At 35.9% G+C, this 23123-nt stretch overlaps 1 protein-coding gene across 13 annotated transcripts in view; it reads left to right on the top strand.

Annotated features, from left to right (window-relative positions):
• Positions 1-23123, top strand: part of LMNTD1 (lamin tail domain containing 1) — a 113247-nt gene that overhangs the window by 71090 nt on the left and 19034 nt on the right. For 5 of the 13 annotated variants that reach the window (XM_054443166.1, XM_054443164.1, XM_054443169.1 and 2 more), the window contains one exon: positions 462-1012. The exons of 2 other annotated variants lie outside the window; for them this stretch is intronic. In XM_054443166.1, coding sequence (XP_054299141.1) covers positions 462-565 — 104 coding nt within the window. In that variant the 3' untranslated portion in view covers positions 566-1012. Of the gene's footprint in view, positions 1-461; positions 2211-14010; positions 14074-17786; positions 19594-21694; positions 21825-23123 lie in introns of those variants that run through there. 6 more of the 13 variants (XM_054443174.1, XM_054443170.1, XM_054443171.1 and 3 more) reach the window with 6 other exon arrangements.

Here is a 23123-nt window from a genome sequence, read left to right as displayed (position 1 = left end):
GAGAGTGCGTGTGTGTGCATACACATGTGTTAAGTAGTGGGTTAAGTGGTTAAAATGTGCTAAGTGTTAAAGATGATTCATATTCTCAAGAATAGATGGCTCTTAAAGGAAGTATTGTTAACCATTCCCTTACATTTCCCCTAGCACAGTGTCTTCCACTGTGCTAGATAAATATCTGTCCTTGATAAATACCTGTTGAATGAATCAATGAATCAAAAAGAACAGCGTGGCTAGCAAGAGTATGTATGATTCTTGAAGTTCAGTGAAAAACACTTTTTGTTTTTTCATCAGGCAGCAAAAACTGTTCTTACAAGTTATGCTGTGTTGAAAAAAATTCCATCTTTTCCAAACACACTCTAATGTTAATCTCCAATTCTTTCTCCGTCAGAAGTTTCTTAAGTCCTCTAAATAAAGCTTTTAGAGTTAGTATGATTAACACAGCCTCTGTGAATGGATTTTAGGAAGTCCATGCGCTTGCTACATTTGGCACAAGATTGTGTGTGTCTATATGATTTTTTCTGGGGAGAGAGTCCATGAAGTTCACCAGATGTCCGCAAGTATTTAACAAGAACTGGAATAGAAGAACATAAAGCCAAGAAGGAACCAGACTCAACTATTGGAGAAAGCCTGTTTAATACACCAGCAATATCCTGGTGAAGCTGTGATAATTCACAAACTTTGACTTAGGAAAAAAGAGCTTGTTTTTTTAAAAATGAAATCTTAAGCGAGATCCCAATGTATGAAATGCATAAAAACAGATCAGCCCAAGGTGAGGAGGATGTAGCAATTTCCACTGCTCATGACCCCCTTATTCTTCCATTTCTCTTTGCCTGTGATCTTTAAGACACCGCGAAATCACAAGATTCTCCATGAAACAATATGACAACCATTGTGTTAATATGCTAGCACATCATTGGGAAATGACACCCCCAAAATAGTACCTTTTAGAAGTGGAATGATGGAAATTTTGTAAATTACTGAATGTATTTCTTTTTCATAAAATTGTGTACCATGTAGCAATATGTCTGAGTTTCCTCGTCTGTAAAGATATGGGTCTGAAATTGAAGGCCTCTTTAGCAATAAACTCTGTACATGCGTGTGAGCTTTAGATATAGATGTAGATATATTAGATAGATGTAAACAACTTTAGCCCTTTATAATCTTTAGTACTTTATGACTTAAATTTGAGGCTTTCAAGAAGTACATTAATTTATGTTTTTCTTTAATTAATGATAACGTTCACTAGTTTACTTATTCAGAACAATTTATTTTCCAAAGAAATTTGATTTCAAAATTTTTGAGGCACTTTTCTATAATATAATGGTGGCAACTCATCTTGATTGTTCAATAACATTTGCTATTCAACACAAAACACTTCACTGTATGTGCATATTTTGTAGTAGTAATTCAAAGATGGTTGCTTTGATACCTCTACAGTCTTTATATATCGTTATATAACTTTTTTTCCATTCACTTAATTTTCAGTATGAACAGATATACATCAGAATTGTATGATTTTTTCTTTGATTTCTACCACAAAAGATGGCCACAAAGAAACAGATGTTATGAATGTGGTTGCTGATTGATTGAATCAAGTAATCCCTGAATTACCAGTTCATCTCCTTGAAAGGATTTGTAACATGATTCTTCCAAGGGAAAGTTACATGGTTTGTTAATTATCCACTATCTTTTAAATTTGCCTGCTACTGGAAAATTTGCCACCGTTAGCACACACTTAATAGTTGGCAAAGAAAAAAAACAGACAAAACAAAAAATAATTATACTTGGAAGTTGTTCAATCCTGCTCCATTTACCCTAAAATAATAAATAGGCTAGTTTGCTGAGTTACAGAAGAATCTTAGATAGAAAGAAATCTATCTTCTGTCTGAAAATTGTTGCCTTGTTTTAAACTGTGTCTCTCAAATATGCTACAGAGGAGCCTAGAGACTAATAAAGAGGATAATTTTAAAGAAACATCTACATACTGTACTTCCAACTTACGCTAAACCCATTTTGTTTTTAAAAACGTTAAAATACAGCAAGTATAATGTTAAAAGTACCCATATATTAATCATGCAGAATGAATGCATGTTAACATTTTGTTGTATTGTTTCACATTACCAAAAAGCAAAATTCATAAATTTGAAGTTCCCTTTAATTGTATTTGCAGTTCTGATCTGATATTGGAATAAATCATTCTGGTTCTCATTTTATACTTTGTTTACATGCATATGGATCCATATACTTATATTTAAAATAGTTTGTGTGTTTTTAATTTACATAAATAGCATCATGCTAAATGTGCCAGCTCTTTTTGACTTACTATAATTTGGGGGATTTAACTATAGTAATATAGAGAGACCTAATTCAGTCACTTTAACTATTATGTAGTATTTCATTATACAAATTTACTGTATCTTATTTATTCCCCTATTAATGTTTTTCTCATCAACAATGTAGGTGAAAAAATTTTTAATTTTTTTAATTTTCTTTTTTACTTTAAAAAAAATTTACCAAGTCTTTGAATGCATCCAAGAAAATGTTATGTCTATGGCAATGATTATCCTTGTGCAAGTCTACTTGTGCATACATACAAAGGTTCCTTTGGGGTTCATACCTAAACTTTTAAAATCTTCTAAAATTCCTACATGTACTTATTCAGTTGTATGGTACCTGTATCTTCAACTTTATTAGATTTTGCTTAACTGCTCTAGGAAGAATTTTGCTAATTTATACTCCCACCAACGTAGTAAAATATTTCCCGTTCCCCTTATTCTCACCTAACTTTATATTGCCAGAATCTTAAATTATGTGCCAATCTGATGGACATTAACTAGTAACTCATTATCTTAATGTGAAGTTCTTCTTTAATAGTGGTGTTGTGCATCTTTTCGTATGTAAAAAAATCTTTCCCTATCTCATAATAATTCTCATAATAATAAAGTTATGTGCTTATATTTATTAATTTTGGGGAGTATCCATTCCCTCAAGCATTTATCCTCTGAGTTACAAACAATCCAATTACACCCTTCAAGTTAGTTTAAAATGTACAATTAAGTTATTATTGACTGTAGTCACCCTATTGTACTATCAAATAGTAGGTCTTATTCATTCTTCTTTTTTTGTATCCGTTAACCATCCTTACCTCCCTGCCCCGCAAAGACTCCCCACTACCCTTCCCAGCCTCTGGCAACCATCCTTCTACTCTCTATGTCCATGAGTTCAATTGTTTTACTTTTTAGATCCTACAAATAAGTGAGAACATTGTGTGTTTATATTTATTTCTGATAGTTTTTCCAATTTGCTTTTTGTATATGTCTTTAATATATTTGAAGTTGTTTTTATGTATGGTATGAAATAGTGACCTCAGATTTCTTCCATATGGGAAACCATTTGTCTCAACACCAGAGAGTGTGTCCATCACGTGCACACTGATTTCTAGTACCACCTCCCTCCTATGCTTGGGTCTGGGTCTGTGCTCTCTAGAGTGTTCTATTGATCTATCGCTGTGCCAATAACATTGTTCCTGTTGTTATCGGTACGTAATCATTCTTTTGCTCTCTTCTTGCTCTTCCCTTTCAGTGTGATTTGGCTTTTCTTAAGCTTTTTACTCCTCTTTACAAGAATCATTTTTATCAAGTTTCACGTAATAAAACCATCTTGTTGGCAGTGTGATTAAAATGAAAAGTATTTTAAAGGTCATGTTGAGAGAAAGTTGATACTTTTATGATACTGAGTCATGGTATATGAAATCAATTGTCAGTTCATTCAGATTTCTTTCATGGCTTTCATTGATATTTTGTCATTTTTTCCATAAAATTCTTGTATATCTTTTGTTAGATTTCTCACCCGGGCAGGTGTATTGATTTGTTATTATTGTTGCTACTGCTTTTGAAAATGCTATCTCTTTCTATAACATTATTTTCACTTTTTTAAAGAAGAGGAAAATTATCTTTGTATATTGCTCTTGTTTCAACAAATTTTCTGAACTTTTTGGTTTTAATAGCTTGTAGTCTCATGGGTTTGTTTGCTTGTTTGTTTGTTTGCTTGTTTTTGAAACAGAGTCTCACTCTCTCACCATAGCTGGAGTGCAGTGGCACGGTATCAGCTCACTGCAACTTTTGCTTCCCTAGTTCCAGTGATTCTGGTGCCTCAGCCTCCTGAGTAGCTGAAATCACAGGTGTACGCCACCACACCCAGCTAATTTTTGTATTTTTAGTAGAGACAGGGCTTTGCCATGTTGGCCAGGCTGGTCTCAAATTCCTGACCTGACCTCAAGTGTTGGCCTTCCAAAGTGCTGAGATTACAGGCATGAGCCACTGTGCCTGGCCACATGGGTTGTTTTTTCCCCCTCTGTATTGTACAAATATGTACAAATGACATCCTTTCTTTCCAATGCTTATAAATTTATATCATGTTCTTGCATTATTGCATTGGCAATAATGTGAGATAGTTCCAATGAGCATGGCCAACTTTCTCTTATTCATATTTTTAATCGGGATGCATCTAAAGTGATGTTATTTAGTGGAAGGTTTGCTGAAAGTCACCACTGAGCATTCATTTTGCTGAGAATTTGTTCCTGTGGGAATTAGCACAAATTTGGGGGAATGTTCTGAATTCTACAATGTATGGGGTTAGGAATTTTATTCAATATAATGAAGATCAAATGCACAGTGCCTCTAGCTAACTTTGTGACTATGGATTATTAAAGGATTAAATATGATGTGACACTCATCCTGCCCCTTGGGGTTCACAACAAACTAAAATGCCGGAAACCACTCATGGGCAATAAATGTTTCTGATGATTTGGGAGTCATGAGAAGAGGTTTCATTAAAGCCCCCTCCCCACACACACACGAAAAATTGTGAGTAGATTCTCCTACGAGTCTTTTCAACTGGCCCCAAGAGGGATTACCCTTGGTCCCTCATGCCATGCACTACCGAAGCTCTTGCCATAATTGCCCTCTTTGTCTCTTTCAGAAGAGCTCTCACTCCCATAACTTCAGGAGTCACCACATCTTCTACCAAAAGCCTGGTAAGGTATCCTCCCCCTATCCTAAGAGGAATCTGATAGCAGATATCAAGAGGAAACATTTTTCACCTCCTTATAAATTCCACTATTATTTTGACTTCACAAATAAGAATTTAGTAAGTGATGGAGCTAGAAAAATTCTGCCTTTGAATCTTTTTTTAATGTTATAAAATACAGAAAGAACAAAAAAGACACTTCTCTACCCACTTCCCCAAATGAAAATATTAATATATTGTCATATTTGCATTAATTATTTTAAAAATAAGCATTACGTGTCAAAAGTCTCCTAGATTTCTTTTTCTAGTCCTAGTCCTATTCCCCTCCTTTGCTCCCTAAAGCAACATCCATGACCTAGGGATATTTTTTCTTTTTGCTATTGTCTCGTTTTTTGCTGCTTAATGCAAATCTAACTTCAAATTCAAACATTTTTCCACTATCAACTGTTGAAGCTCAAAAAACTCATCTGTAGCTGCAAATATGTATTTCAAACCTACATAACCAAAGCAAATGTTGCAAAAGACAATATTGATCTTTCTAAGTATAACAGATTCTGATATTTCCTACTCTTTTATTTCATTTTAAAATACTTGCCATGACCTTCTAAATTTATATCATAACCAATAGAGAGGGCAAGATTTGCTGTTTAAGAAACATTGCTTTAGAAATATTTATGAAAAGATGAGAGCAATGGAAAAGGCTCAGGGGAGATAGTATTGGAACTAAGGTATTGAAGGTCAAATAGGAGTTATTCAGGTTGAAAAGAGGGTGGGCAAAGCATTCTGAGTAGAAGAAACAGTACATATTAAAAGCACAAGGAGGCAAGAATAAACTTTGGGTTCAGTGAAGAGAGAGAAATTGTATCCGACTGAAATATAAGTAGAAATTGAGGTGTTAGTCCAGAAAGTTTGGTAAGGACTAGATGTTAGAGGTATTGTACACCACCATGTTAGAGTTTCGACTGTATTATGAAAATACTGAAGAGGCAACAATTGGATTTTAAATAGGTGTTATAGTTAATAGTTATAGTTAATAGTCTCATATAGTTAGATCTGTGTTTAAAAGAGAATTTTAAAAGCAATGTGAAAAATGCAATGGAGTAGGAAAGATTCCAAACTCTTTATCTCCAGCCCAACATTCTATTCTGAACTTCTGATTTATGAGGCTAATTACTTATAATCTCTAGCTGGATGCCCTACAATTGTCGCATTCTCAGAATGTTCAAAACAACTCATCATTGTCTTTCCCTCAAAATCTGTCATTCCACTGATTTTCCTTATATAAGTGAATGCCAATCAGAAACCCGAGGTATCCTAATGGCCTTTCTCTACTCCTTTTCCTTCCTCAACTCCGAAGTATAATCAATCTTGTTTATGTATCCTAAACATTTCTTCTCTTACTTAAAAATCTTCATTTTCTCCTCATTGTCCTCATGGTGGAGTCCAAACCCATAAAATCGTTTAAGTATCTTTGAGCCTGGGCTGTCCTATCTCATCATGCATTCGCCTTCTTGCATTCCATGCTTTAGTCATCTTGAAGTTCTTTCAGTTCTTCAAACACACCTGACTACCTCCAGGCCTTCACACATTCTCTCACCCATCCTCTTCTCATGGATAATTATTTTTCATCCTTAAAGTTTCACTTATATGTCACTATCTCCAAAGAACCCTTCTCTGGTCCCCACCAAATGAGTTTTTTGCTCCTAATATGTGTTCTCAGTAATATCTTACACTCACCAAGCAAAGCGTTTATTCCACTGTATTGTAAATTCTCTTTTATCTCTGGACTATAAGTGTTAAATTGCTTTTATTTTGCTCGTCTTTTTGTCACTTGCACCAAACTCAGTACATGACACATAGGAGTTAATATGTGTATACTGAAGGACAGACTGAAAAAAAGACGCTGAAGATTTTTAAATGACATCTCATAGAGTTAGACTGGTATTTTAATGAGAATTTTAGAAGGAATATAAAAAATAAAATGGAATACAAAATATCCCCAAATCTAGAAAAAAAAAAGCAGTAAGGGAGCAAAGGATAAGGAAAGAAAGGAACAGCAAAAAAAGATTAGAGAGAAAGACTGAGCACAAGTAAGTCTAGTAGAGTTGTAATTTGAATCCCAAAAGGAGATAATGGAGAGGTTGGGACAGAAACAATATTTAAATAAATAATGGCAAAAATTCTCAAAAACTGATACAAAGACATCAAGCCGCAGAATTAAGAACAATAATAAATCCCAAGCAGCATAAATACAAAGGAAACCACATCTATGTACATCATAATAAAACTTCAGAAAACAAAATATGGAAGTCATAAGATAATGGAATGATAGCCTCAATGTGCTAGCAGAACTTCTAATCTTGAATTCTATATTGAGGAAAAATATACCTGAAAGGATGAAGGTAAAATAAGGACATTTTCTGACAAAAAAAGAAAAAAAAAAAAAAACTGGAAGGATTCATTAATGGCAAATCCACACTAAGGAAATACAAATGGAAATACTTAAAATAGAAAGAAAATTATCCCACATGAATGCGCACAGCTATAGGGAGAAGTAAAAAAAAAAAATGGAAACAATCAAAACATGAACAAACATAAATATTTACTACACAAAATAATACTTATGTTGTCTTATAGGGTTTTAAATTTAGATAGAATTTAAATACATGACAACTGTATAGTTTCCTAGGGAGGGCTACTTTCACAAAGCACCACAAACTTGATGTCTTAAAACAAAAGAAATTTATTCTCTCACAATACTGAGGCAGAAGTCTAAAAGCAAGGTGTTGGCAAGGCCATGCTCACTTTGAAGACTTTAGAAAATTATCTTTCCTTTCATCTTCTTAGTTTCTAGTCATTGCCAGCATTGCTTGATACTCCTTGACTTGTTGATCCATCGCTGTAATTTCTGCCTCTGTCTTCATATGGCCTTTACTTCCTGTGTGTCTGTGTCCAATTTCTCTCTTCTTTATAAGAACATCAGTCATTGGGTTAGGGCCTATACTAATCCACCACGACCTCATCTTAACTTTATTACATCTCCAAATACCCTATGTCCAAATAAAGTCATGTTCGCAGGTTCCAAGGGTTAGGACATATCTTTTAGGGAGACACAATTCAATCCATTACAACAGAAATAGAACAAAAGTTGGGAGATGACTAAATGAAGTTAAAGTATTCTAAATTTTATGTTTTTCCAATAAGTTGTAAAAATAGCAACTTATATTAGACTTTAATAAATCAAAAATACATGTTGTAATATAGGATGGAAACTAAAAGAATAGTATAAGAATGTCAGCCTGGCACAGTGGCTCATGCCAGTAATCCCAGCACTTTAGGAGGTCGAGGCAGGCAGATCACCTGAGGTCAGGAGTTCGAGACCAGCCTGGCCAATGTGGTGAAACCCCATCTCTACTAAAAATACAAAAATTAGCTGAGCATGGTGGTGTGCACCTGTAATCCCAACTACTCCGGAGGCTGAGGCAGGAGAATCGCTTGAACCTGGGAGGCGGAGGTTGCAGTGAGCCGAGATCGCGCCATTGCACTCCAGCCTGGGTGACAAGAGTGAAACTGTCTCAAAAAACAAAAAGATATATGTCATAGTTTCATTATCATTCAGTTAAAACTATATAATTTCCAACGTAATATCTTCTTTGATACACGGGATATTTGGGGATAATATATCACCAAGAAATTGAGTTTATTTCAGGAATGCAAGGCTGGTTATAAAGAGGAAAATTATATAATCATCCCAATAGTAAAAGCATTTGATAAAATATTCACTCCATACCCACGAGAGGAGAACCTTAGAATATTAGGACTAGAAAGAACTTTCTTAATCTGACAAATGATATTTGCAAAACTCCTAAAGCAAACGATATCATACTTAACGGTGAAGTAGGTGCAGTGGTGAAAGTTTTTTCCTTGAGGTCCTGAGCAAGACAAGAATTCACTTTATGATGACTTTTATTCAACATTGTACTAGAAGTCTAAGTGAAATAAGGCAAGAAAAATGAATATGCACATACTAATTACCCCATAAACCAGCAGTTTCATTCCCAAGAACTATATATATATCTAACAAATATATACATATATGCACCAAAATATACATACAATAATGGTCTGAGTGACTGTATTTGTAGTAGCCAAGAACTAGAAGCAATCCAGGTGTTCATCAATTATTTAATGGATAAATAAATTATAATATGTTCATACAATCCCATAGGCAATGAAAATGAATGAACTACTGCTACATGCAATAATATCAATGAATCTCATAAGCATACTATTGAACAAGAAGTGTCAGACAAAAAGGAATGTGTATTGAATGATTTTGTGTATATAAAATTCAAAAACATACAATATTGAACCATGGTGTCAAAGGTCAGAATAATAGTTATCTTTGGGAGAAGAAAGGAGTAATATTTAGAGGTTACCAAAAATGCTTCTAGAACACTGACATGTTCCATTTCTTGATCCAAGTGGTGTTCACAAGTATGGTTTACTGGTTTCACCATGCGGTAAATTGTGATTTGTGAACTTTCCTTCATGTATATTACACTTAAATACATTTTATTTTTAAAAACTTAATGAGCAATAAAAACTGGTAAGGGAAGAAAGCATGGTTCCATTAATGAGCATGGACAGCTTATATACTGACAAGGAAGGACAAAGAAAATCTAAAAAAAAAACACATTGATGAACTCAAAATGAATATTAATAACATGAAGCTTATTCAGTGTAAGAGAAAAACAGTCTTAACCATTAATAAGCTTAAACCCATCATTATGTTGCAGTGTCTTGGGAATTAATTTTAATATAGTTTGTCATAGCTCAGTCATTTCCAGAATACCTCATAGCAGAGAAAGCTAATTGCAGCCCTTAAAATATTCTTCCTTTGTACATAAGATTCACAGGTCCAGGGAAATCTAGACACATGGCCACCAATAATAAGGCCTATTTTTCTCAGCCTCTGCTGCAAATAGTAGGATTATGTGTCAACATCCTGTATAATGGAATGTGAACAGAAATTGTGTCTACAACATCTGGATCATGCCCCGGGAGTGTGTGCTCCCCTGTGCCTTCTCTATGGCATGACCATGGGGCTAGAGCTGCCATATTTCAACTGAGAGATGAAGCCATGACCTGAGGATGGAAGAGCCACCCAAAGTGCCCTGTACTGGCACATCTCCAGACTGTTAAATGAGAGAGTAATACTTTTGTTTATGCCATTTTTAAGTTGGATCTTTGTGTCTGAGCCAGATGGCCCATAGAATAATGCTACCATTTCAAGATTTAGTTTCCCTTAATGGGCTATTGGTTAAAAAGAAAACAAAAATCACAGCCAGAACAGACATTTTTTAAGATAATTAGGTGAATTTGAATACAGAATAAATATTAGACATGAAGTCATTGTTCATTTCTTAGGTGTGTTAATTGTGTTGTGGTTATATTGGTTGTTCTTAGGAGATTCATACTGAAATCTTACTCTCTAATGGTCTGGTCATGTAGGCATATATGATAGATATAAGATAATGTGTCTGGGCACAGTAGCTCACACCTGTAATCCCAGCACTTTCGGAGGCCGATGTGGGTGCATCACTTAAGGTCAGGAGTTTGAGACCAGCCTGGCCAACATGGTGAAACCCCATCTCTACTAAAAATACAAAATTAGCAAGGTGTGGTGGAGCGTGCCTGTAATCCCAGCTACTCGGGAGGCCGAGGCACAAGAATTGCTTGAACCCGGGAGTTGGAGGTTGCAGTGAGCCAAGATCATGCCATTACACTCCAGCCTGGGCAACAACAGCAAAACTCCATTTCAAAAAATAAATGAATAAATAAGATAATGCAAATATGGCAAGTATTAATGATTAAATTGGGGTGATAAGTATACAAATTTGGTTGTATTATTCATTGACATTTTCTTTATGTTTAAATTTTTCACAATAAAAATTTGAAATAGTAAAATAAATAAGACAGATTTTTTGATAGAATCTAGTATGTACCCGGAGCTGTTAGAGCACAAAGGCAAGGCCCTGAGTACAGCACGAAGGAGTCGTCAGAATGAAGGCTAACGGCCCTTTAACACAGCAGATAGGTTTACACTGTGTTGCCATTATTCATCCTACACCTGGAGAGAATGTGCTTTCTTCTTGCTCTGATTAGCTTGTAGATTATCGACAATTTTGCCAGTGTTCTTCTGTAATTCAGGTTAAATGACAGAAACTAGTCTGAAGATAGTATTTTGTATTGTTTCGAGTTGATATTGTGAGCATGTTCAATTTAATGTACTTTATTTGTTCATGGTTGAATGCACTTTGCCTATCTTCTGCAATCCATCTCATATACTGCAGTGGAATTCATCTTCATTGTGGACTGTGCACCTGCTACCTGCTACTGTCTTCTATGTAAATGTTATCATAGTAATAATAATGATGATGTTTCTTTGTTTGTGAGTGTGGCAAAGCCACACTGTGAAAAACTAACTGCTAGAAAATAAATAAAAGCAGAACATAGATAACCTTATGCAGGAATGAAACACTTAAAATCTCATCAATGTGAGCTCCATATTAAGATCACATCCACAGAATTTTACTTAAGCTGGACTATGGGCTCATTATAATTTAATAGATCTGACTTACCTGTCTTAGGATCAAAGTATATTTTTCCCATAAGAAATTGCCTCCAATACAAGTTTGAGATTTTTGAGTTTTTCTTTATATATTCCTCAGATTAGTATCTGTTCTGTTTATTGATGTTTGCATGTATTGCATGGTTTAAATTTGTCAGACTAGGAATTTGGAATAACATCATGTTTCTGTGAATAGGCAGAGTATTAGTCAATATTATATACATATAAACATATATGGCTAAATTAGTCAATGACATAACTAGAAATTATATGAGCTAATGTATAAAAAATGTTAAATGAAAAAAATCTGACTATCCAGAGGGATAGAAAAAAATAATTAATGTATTGGGCCACTTATCATCAGACTGAGTAGAAAACAATAATTTGAAGGAACATTGCAAAATACTAAGGGGTCCTGTGCATATTCTATTATCAAATAATTGTTCCAAAAAATTAGAAACTTTTATATAAAGGAAAATTTTACTACATCATGTATTCAAAAGTAATAATTTTTCTCTTCTCTTGCTTACTTTCAGAAAATTTAGATTAAAAAGTCACCATATTTCTGCAGGACTTTTTAAAAAAAGAATAGACAAGTGAGAACAATTTATGTGCTGCTGCTTACAGTTGAAACAAACGTTTCTTCAATGGCTGAATAATGAATTCCAAAGTATTAGTCTTAGTGACAGAATAATTAGGTAACATTATGACCAGATATTTTATTTCAAAACATTTCAATATTACAAAACAAATGTTTTAAATTGTCTTTTAGTTATGAAAGAGTGTAACCTTCTTTACAGAAATAGATGTCCATTTCTTTACACAAGTGTACCCTAAAACCTAAAGTATAATAATAATAAATAAATAAATAAATAAAAATATGATTTCAGAAATTCAGGGGATTCAGATTAAAGTTACTAGGTGCTAAATGCTTGAGGCTCAAAAAAACCCCCAAAATTGCCATTACCCACTGACATGGAAACAGACAGACACCACCACTGCTGACAGTCCTGTCATTCAATTTCAAAAACTTGTAGATGGGAATTTTCTACAAATGTTCGTAGCTCTAAAATATAGAGTACAGCATTTCTTGAGGATAAACTTTCAGGGTACAATTGAAAACCTTCATTCTCAGATTAGTCAGTCTGGAAGGACATACATAAAATATTTACAAGGTCTATTTCATGCCAACAAACTGCTCTAGAAGATTAGCCAGAGTCTTCTTATATCTAAGCCACTGCTTATAGTAAGGAAAAGATCTTAGAAGCCTATTTATATTCTAGGTTCATAACTTACTATTTAGCAAGTTTATACTGTGATGTGCCAAACAGCATCCTGATTCTTTAGATTCAGAATCCTATTTGTGGCTAAGAAAATTACCGTGATAACCAGAAACACTCTTCATTTTTGTTAATCTTCTTTGCAGATCACATTTTCACTTCCAGCTTTGGATATTGTTTCTCTGTAATAAAATACCAGCAATTTAACTTGATAATTTTTCTGAGCTCGCAGAGAAAAAGAAAGGCTTAGGTATGACTAAGGAGATTTTCCTGTTTTGTTTTGTTTTTTGCCAAAGGAGCTCATTATCGTCTATACCTAGGATATTATTTCGTTTTCTTCTCTTTTGTATTACAGGAATAAAAATAACATTCATCTTTGGTCTAGAAGTAATTTGTACTTGGTATCATTCAATTCAACACTATTTCAGTTTGATACACTTGCTTCATATCTGGAAGTTATATTTAAACAAAGTGACTTTCAATTCCTGCTTAAGTAGTTGAGAGTGAGGAAGGCCACCATATCTGTCATCTCATTCATCACCAGGCTGGAGTTGACTGACATAGCAGGCGAAGCATCATCCCCTTCTGTCACATCCCTCCTGATGCAGCCGATTGCTGGACCTCCCTCCCCTAGCTACTTTGTCATTATGGCAGTTCTACGTATAGAAGGCATTTGAGGAATTTTACAGGCTGGTAAAATTATTCTGCAAACCTCCATTTTAAAAAATATATCTTCCAAATGGATATTTTCTGTCTCAAAGTTTTGACTAATTATGTCCTGAAATATATGCTTCCTTTTAGAATGATTCATTGGAAACTTGAACTTCATAAGAATCAAATAATACTTTTCAGGTGGTTTTTAAACCACTTTGTTCAAGTCTCCACTAAATACTATCCATAAGCCACAAATTTCTTCTTCAAGTGAAAGAAAATCCTTTTGTTGTTAGCTTATTCCAGGATTTGTTTTGACATGGAAAAATCAATACTTGGAATACTGGACTGAACTCTTGCCCTTCCCTACCTATCCTCTCTCCTTTTTTTTTTTTTTTTTTTTTTTTTAATTTTCAGGGACTAAGAAAAAGAAGACATCTGAGTCACAAAAGCAATAAGCAGTCAACTCAACCTTTAAAGGTAAGTAACAGTATTGCAAATTTGCTTTCTCCACGGAAAAATAATATGACTAAAGTAATTGGCAGAAATGTCTTTGAAAGTCATCAGTACACGGGTTGTCCTAATATATTCCATAGTCACTAATTTTCTGTTAAATATTTATGTTGCCTTTAGAGCCATCAGTTTTTGTCTTCATGTTGAATGATAAACTTTCTAAGAATGGGAAATTGGAAATGTCACATCTTTACTTTTTGCCCCATATCCTCAATTTATCATTGTTGATGGCTAAGTAATGAGCCCTTGAACTCCAGAGTCACTTCAAACACTCAAAAAACAACTCTGCCACTACACCAGTACATTTTAATTCCTATGAGCAAGAGAGTATTAATTATATCACAGAAATCATTCTGGCTAATGAGACTGCAGCGGTTCTCACTTGCAGTCTCATTTAACGAGTATCATTTAACGAGTCCATTCCTATGTTGCGTCATCTCTTTTTCACGATGATATCAACTAAGTAATTGAGGAATATCTCAACAAAGTTGGTTTTCTGTCTCTTAAGTGGTTGAGTTTAAATGCTTCCCTAAATAGCTAATGACAAGGTGGTGTTTTGATGAAGATTCCTTTTAGTTGGTGTCTTTCTCTAGTTCACATTCTTTGCTGCCCTCATTCACTGCTAGTCTATTTATATGTTTTCTTGTTTTTGTTTTTGTTTTTTTTCTGCCTAGTCTTCCTATTCATTCCTTGACTTAAGATGAAAACTACAGCCACGTGAACCCTAACTTGTTGGTATTCTGTACTCTTCTGGTAGAAATGACTTAATTTTACTACTCCATGCAGCCTACTGGCTCTCCGGGTTTCTCCAGCTCCCCTCATGTATGTGCAAGCCTTTCAGGTTCTGTCTGATTGCTCAGCTGTCCAGTTTCTTTCAGCCTCTCTCCCTAGATTTTCCCTAATTGTCATCTTCTATTTTTCTGAAAGTCAACTGCTCTTTGTGAAGCCCACTCTCTCCATTCCTATAGCATCATATCCTTGAACTGCCAACTTCCTAAAAATGTGATAGCCACAACTTCTCTATTCAAAGCCTCCTTCACAGACATTTCTAGGACATTGGGACTGAAAAGGGACTTATCCAACCATTTTCCTTTAGGGCAAAAGAAACTGCAGTCTGAAGAGGTTAGTTACCAAAATTAACCAGTAATTAACCACAAAGCCAGAACTAATCCCAAGGTATTTTAATGGCAAAGAATTGTATTACTGGGAGCCAAGAATTCAGACTTGGCTCCTAGTAATATAGTTATTGCTCTCAAAGATCCTGAGTTATGTCTACCCGGTGATCAATTTCCTTCAGTTGTCATAAGCTTTAGTAGTGTGCAATTGAAATGCAAAGAATGAGGTCTGAAATCTGCCCAGGCATTTAGCAACAGCACTTCCATAATTTGGTTACGTTTCACTCCCTGTAGCCAGAGAGAATTCTACTGAATTTGCATATGAGTTGGAAAGGGGACATTTTATTGTATACAAAAAAAAATGGGAATTTTTTTGTTTTGGTTGGAAAAAATGTTCTGAATCGTCCCATTGGATATTAAATAACAATTTGGCAGAGGTTTTTAGCCTTTGTTGATCTTCCTCGGTTATTATTTTGCTTAACTACCATGGTAAAAGACTTGTTCATTGATCCTCTCTGTGGCATATTCTTTGGTAGCTTTGATTTTTTTAAAAAAATCTACCCACCCTGTTTTGAAAAGTTCTGGGCCTCCTAAGACGCCATACTTCTGTTTTCTCAGAGCTCCCACCCCCATCTGGTGGTATCTTCAGGTTGATCATCAATGTGCCCTTCACTGTGCCCTTCTGAAGCCTTACTGGGAGCAAAATTTTACTTATTCAGTTTAAGTGTTCATGAGTGGATAACTTATCTATTGCTATCAGCTCCTGAGTTGGACTTGTCAGTTTGTGGAAAATTGTTCAGAGATGAAGCAATTGTTTGTTTGGTTCTTACTGGTATCCATGAGCATCCTTGGCAACCTGTAATGCTGTACATTGGGATAGCATTTCATGGCTTTACATTATGTCACTTGAGCCTTTGAGGTAGGCAGGGCTGATACTATCTCCAGTTTATAGCTAAAGAACCTTTAGATCAGAGAGATTAAGTGACTCGCCCAAAGTCACTTAGATAGTGAGTAGCAAAGTTAAGACTAGAATCTCAATCTGATGTCATTGCTCTTCCACACCACTGTGCTAATTAACCTTTAAGATTGTCTTTGTCTTTTTTCCCCACTCAAATTTGTCTGAAAGAAAGAGACACCACACATTTAGAAGCAGGACCAGAAGAAACATTTTCATTCACAAAAGGAGGAGTGGGCTACCACTGTTCCAAACTGCAAGAAAGATTTAGGTTCTACTTCTAAAATTGCTAATTTAACAGAATGCCAATTACAGAGACAAACAAGCAAATGAAAGTTCGATCTCATGGCTGGTCACAGTGGCTCACACCTGTGAGGCGGATTACTTGAGGTCAGGAGTTCAAAAGCAGCCTGGTCAACATAGTTGAAACCCCATCTCTACTAAAAATACAAAAATTAGCTGGGCATTGTTGCACATTCCTGTAGTCCCAGCTACTTGAGAGGCTGAGGCAAGAGAAATGCTTGAACCCGGGAGGCAGAGGCTGCAGTGAGCTGAGATCGTACCACTGCACTCCAGCCTGGGCAACAGAGTGAGCCTCTGTCTCAAAACAACAACAAAAACAAACAAACAAAAACAAAGTTCAATCTCAAGTTTATTTGACCACTAATCACATTTCTAGGCAACAACTGATTAAAAGCATGCAGTGTGCTCAGAGTCAGGCTCTTAAATGCTCTCCTTACTCAGTACCTTACAAAGAACGTGTGGGCATTCTGTTGTGTGACTAATGAACAGTGTCTGTGGGCGATGCCACAGAATGCCACAGAAACAGAACTTTTTGCAAGTTAGAGAATTCTGGAAAGGCCAGGTAATTTTCCTGTGTGGCTGCCACCTGTCATGTGAACTTTTAGACTTGCTAGGAAATACTGAGGATTCTCGAAAAAAGTATAAAAATGGAAGAAAGAGCAGGGGAACAAATGGGTCTTGTTACAATTCACCAGAACTGTCCTCAAGAGTATGCAATTGCTTAGGACCCATAGAAAGCACCAACATTGCAAACACAGCATATAAACTCAAAACCAGTAAACGCCCTTACACATAGGAGGCATTCCTAATAAAAGTGCTGGTGATGGAGTCTTTTTGTGAACTGAGCTATGTTCACGTATCTCTTACTGTCCTCAGGGTCTAAACTAGACAGTCCAAACATGGGATGTCCTTCTAGCCCTCCAAGGAGTGTTCCTTGGGACCAGACAAGAAGTTTTTATAACAGTTTATCTTGGGGCCACTTTTTGTGAATGGGGAGTTGGTATTTAACAGCCCAGAGAGAGGGACTAATATTTAATGCTCTTTAACGTGAAACCTGCCCTAAAGGAGTTTTGAAAGTCTAATAGTTACATTTTCTGATATTAGTGTTTTCTATCTCTACTTTGTGGCATATTCCTTCAATCTCTGCACTGATAATGTTTCTCCTTTCAGCCCCAAACTGATCTATCAATTTCCAAAATTTTTCATTCAGTTGAAATTTCATGAATTTTTTTTTTTCCCACAACCTCCTTCTTTCAAAGAAGTATACTATGCACTTCTTGTTAGTTACCCTGTTCTCGTTTTCCCAGCTTTACCTTTATGGTGTCATGGTTCAGTTGTATGGAAGAGTAAAAAGACCTGCAATCTAGGCTCCCTGCCATGCTGGTCAAAGACATTCCACAACTTAAAGAAAATCAAATGCCTGAGCAAATGTAGCGGGTTCCGCTTTCGTAGAGGAGGCATAGAACACAAACATCTCAGGCTGTAATGCCTCCTACTAAGACTTCTCCAGAAAATTCAAGCCTGCTGCACACAGGAAAACAAAGCTTGTGTTTTGTTTTGTTTTGTTTTCTATCACATTTTAAGTATGTTACCTGGTTTCTTTCAAGTCTGGGGCACACCTGAAATATTTAAAGGAAAAGATAATTAGGCACTACTCAAGTACCACCAAGAAGAAAATGAAGGGTGTGAACATTTAAAAATGGGTCAGTAAACTGGCTGCCTCAAAACCATTTTGATCCCCATATTCAAAACCAGAAGTAAATAGTATCCATACCCAGATAATGAAATATAATAGCTAAGCTGTTTAGGCATAAAAGAGCCCTGAACATCATAAATCACCATTAAACTGTAAACTAAACAAGTGCACATTACAGAGTTGAGTTCACAGGGAAAAAAAATGAATAATCCTTTCACCTTGGCAAAAGTTGAGTTCTCATAATTTCCTCCCATGGCTGGGCACTGTGGCTCATGCCTGTAATCCCAACACTTTGGGAGGCCAAAGTAGGAGTTCAAGACCAGCCTGGGAAACATAGTGAAACTCTGTCACTACAAAAAAAATTTAAAAAATAGCCAGGTGTGTTGGCACATGGCTGTAGTCCCAGTTACTTGAGAGGCTGAGGCTAGAGGATCTTTTGAGCTCAGGAGGTTAAGGCTGCAGTGAGCTAAGATCATGCCACTGCACTCCAGCCTGTACAGCAGAGCGAGACCCTGACTGAAAAGACAACAAAAAAGAATTTCTTTCCTGCTGTTACTGTCATGCATCTGTGAGTATGATCAAGACCTGATGATTCTGGGTCTTAATTTAAGGTTAATATGAATGGAAAGACTCTGAACACCTCTACTTCATATTGCTATAACAACTGAAGCATTCCGGTCAGAATTACATTTCACCATGCATTGCCTTTTATTTTTTTGCTCAGGACAATAATATCCAAGTCTAGAGAAAATGAAGATGCTTAGCATGTTGCAACCAACCTTCATCACACAGGAGGAAGCCAGCAGCAAGCAAGCAAGAAAATAGTTTCTTTTAGAAAAAAAAAAATAATTTCTTAGGACTTTACTGTCACCATTTCTGAAAGAAAAAGCTAGAGTTAGTGGACAAGTTAAAGTATTTGTTTTCTAAGCAGTTGAGAAAAAAACATTGGTCAAAAGCAAAACCAGCACAGTCTTTATTTTGTTCACATGAAGTGCCCTTGTGACTTCAGTCTTTTATAACCCACCCAACTATCAGGTCTACAACTTCCACGGTTTCTACAGATGCATTTTCCAAAAGCGTATGTGTCAGGAATTATGAATCTTGGAGTCTGTCTGATTCTCTACAGTTGGAATCTGTCTCCTTGAAGTATGGGGTTAATTCAGCTTCCTAATGAAGTAATGAGTTAAATTTCTACGGAGTAACCAGCCGGGAGTTTTTAAACCTGCCTACACTTATCTAAAATTTGCCAAAAGAGTCTCACCTTTCAGCTTGTGATACTTACTATGTGCAAAATCACATGGACAGAACAGGAAATGACAAAGGAACAAAAATATTTTAATTAAATAATGTAATGGAGCTACCTTTTAAAAATGCCATCCTCAATCCTTATTCTACAGCTATCTTATTCTATACCTATCAACAGTCTAAAAGTTTAAAAAATGAAATATGCCAATTATTAATGTTGACCCTATTTGTAGTGAGAAAGTATGATTGCTTCAGATTCTGTGACAATATCCTGCCTATACCTTGTAGCTCTATTTAAATTGATTTATGTATATTTATATAGCATATACAGGAAGATATGGTGCATACTTTCTTGGAGTTTGAGGGGAAGGAAAGAAGTGAGAATTTTTCCCCAATATCTTCTTTTAAAAGATTAAAAGTAAAATAACCCAAAAATTTTATCAGTGGTGACCATGAAGAGAAATTCATTGAGTTTTGTTGGTTTATTACACCCAAGCACCAAGAGCTAAAAATATATTTTTAAAAATATGCCAAGGGATTCAAACATATGCTTTTTTTTTTTTTTTTTTTTTTTTTGAGATGGAGTCTCGCTCTGTTGCCCAGGCTGGAGTGCAGTGGTGTGATCTCCACTAACTGCAGCCTCCGCCTCCCAGGTTCAAGTGAGTCTCCTGCGTCAGCCTCCCGAGTAGCTGGGATTACAGGCATCCGCCACCCTGCGTGGCTAATTTTTGTATTTTTAGTAGCAACGAGGTTTCACCATGTTGGCCAGGCTGGTCTCGAATTCCTGACCTCAGGTGATCTGCCGGCCTCGGCCTCCCAAAGTGCTGGGATTACAGGCGTGAGCCACCGTGCCCGGCCCAAACATATGCTTTTGTTGCAGGACTTTTCCTTAGTTTAGCTAAAGACGGGGTTCTTGTCCGTTCCACAGCCATGAAAATTTAGGCTCGCAGATGGTTAAAGGGTGAATAAAGCAGGGTTTTATTGGGTGAAAGGGGGGTTAAATGGGGGAAACAGGGATCCTCTGCAAGGCCAGTCCCCTGCTACAGTGCTTCCCGCCAGCTGTTGAAATACCAGGTTCCACACAGGAAGAGGCGGGGCCAGTCTCGTCCTGGCTGCAAAGGGCAGGAAGGAACCCAAGGCTCCACCTCGGTGGCAGGCTGATTGGAGTTTTTCCAGGGAACCCTTCCCACCTGGCTGACTCACTTTTGTACTGGTGTTCATAGAATATTATTCACAAAAGCCCAAAAATAGAAACAACACGTGTCCATCGACAGATGAATGGATTTTTTAAAATCTGGTGCATAATACAATGAAATGTTATTCAGTTATTTAAAAAATTAAGTTCTAATACATGCTACAACGTGGATAAACTTTGAAACATTATGTTAAATGAGATAAGCCATACACAAAAGGATAAATATTATGTAATTTCACTTATCTGAAAAAAAATAGAGATGGAAAGTTTAACAGAGTTTACTAGGGGCTGTGCTGGCAAGGGGAGAATGGAAAGCTGCTATTTAATGGGTACAGAGTCTCTGTTGGGGATGATGAAAAATGTTCAGGAAATGGATAGAGGTGATAGCCGCACAACATTGTGAATGTACTTAATGCCACTGAATTATACACTAAAATGGTTAAAATGGTTTACAAAGTACTTCTAATAAAATATAACTAGTATTTCCAAGATGGAAGAAAATCATATTCTAGTCTCAAACCTCTGAGAAGATATCCATTGCTCAACAAAACAACTTTACGTATACTTTCTGGTTATACTGCAGCATAAATATTTTCTAGTTGCTGGGCCACATCGTTCACATTATTCCCTCATTTTTGGACACTCCGGAACAGACTTGTACATTTTCAGAAAACTGTCAATAACACTTTTTGCCACTTTGCACCATTAAGTGTTGTTTTTGAATCAGGTGTTGGCCAAATCGTGTAGACTGCTGTTTTTGGTTCATGGTTACTATGGAAACTGCGCAGTCATAATGTTTTGCGAAGACTAGCAGGAAATTTAAGAGTGTACAATAAAAGTTAACTTATTTCATGGTTTAAAATTTCTTCCAGCTGTCTCCATTTGTGATGATTATCATGTTCACATTGGGAGTATAAACATACAACCAAAAGGGCTCTGGTGACTATGGCCCATAAGCCATCTCACCCCTAACAGACTTCCCTCCCAACCTCTTTTCCTCAAAGATTTGTAATAGGAACACGTGAAACAAGTGGTATGTAAGGCTCAGGTGTTTTCAATTATTTTCCTCCTATGAACAGAGGTTTCCTGGATCCAAAACATGTTTCAGCTCAAAGGGTTTTCCTTATTTTTGAAGATGGTGTCATCTCAGGAAAATTCCATCTACGTATCTCTGATTCACTGATCTTCATCAATAAAGCATCTCCTTGGAGCTCTTCTACACAATTATTTCCTCCATGAGTGGCCAAAAATGTGGTATATTTAAGTATTTATTTTGTAAAATGTGCTCTTAGAAAGTATATAACCTTTGCCCTTGCAAGAAAGAGAGAAATGAATGCTCAGCACTGGGATTTGTGGTAGATTCCTTGTCAGTTACATCACCACAGAGCATTCCAGCACAATGCCTCCACTATCTTGCTGCTCAGGAACTGTCTAGTATGGCATAGGTGAGGGAAGATAGACTCATTTCTGATGGTATAAATAATTAACTGCCTAAATGTTGATGGTCATGCAGGACTATTCAGGCATTATAAAGAAAGAATGTGTTTTTGCAGCATTTTATTTTCCTAAGTTTCTATGAATAAAAGCTAAAAGATTGATTTTTAGATTTCAACAGACTTAGATAGCAATGGGCTTTATCTTATGGTGTCAGAAATTTGCCACTTCATCATCGCCCTCTGCAAGTTAGCAACAGCACTCTGTTTATAAATATCTTGCAGGAATTGTGAGCATTACTTCATTAACATTTGAATGAGTAGCATTAATAATACTCATTTTAGGGAAACAAATTCATCTACAGATGGATGAACTAGATGAATACAATGAAAAATAAATCCAAAACTTTACCTACTGCTTTATACCCCCAAATAGATAAACATTTTAAACTATCCTGCCTACACACACACACACACACACACACACACACACACACACACACACGCACACACACACACACGCACACACACACTTCATGATTTTGGCAGGAAATAATAAAAGAAAATATGAAATGGTAAGCAGCACTGGTCCTATGATAATGTTTTTGATTAATTACCAATGAGCTTTGAAGAGAAATCCAAATTTTCAGATAAGTATCAGGGCTAGAGTTCTTTTAAAGGGCGAACTTTTGCTATTCTTGGCCCTTACTCCTGTGTCTAAGTAGAGGGGACATTAGCACTTAACCAATCTAAGTTTTACATTCGTAATAACAATACAACTTTGCAGCAGTTGTTGCTCAAAGGGTACAAAGCTTCAGTTAAACAGGATGAATAAGTTCTAGAAATCTATTTTACACCCCGGTGACAGTTAATAATGATGTATCGTATACTTGAAAGTTGCTAAAAGAGTAGATCTTATATGTTTTTGCCACAAAACAAATGTTAAGTATGTGAGCATAAATGTTATTTTGATTGAATTAATCATTTCACAATATATAATTAATCATTTCACAATATATACATACCTCAAAATATCATGTTGTACACTGTAAATATATACTATTTTTATTTTTCA

Source organism: Pongo pygmaeus, chromosome 10 (assembly GCF_028885625.2).
Source record: "Pongo pygmaeus isolate AG05252 chromosome 10, NHGRI_mPonPyg2-v2.0_pri, whole genome shotgun sequence".
In the NCBI taxonomy this organism is placed as follows: Eukaryota; Metazoa; Chordata; class Mammalia; order Primates; family Hominidae; genus Pongo; species Pongo pygmaeus.
The sequence above is the reverse complement of the archived record's forward strand: the minus strand, read 5'-3'. Positions and strand labels throughout refer to the sequence as shown.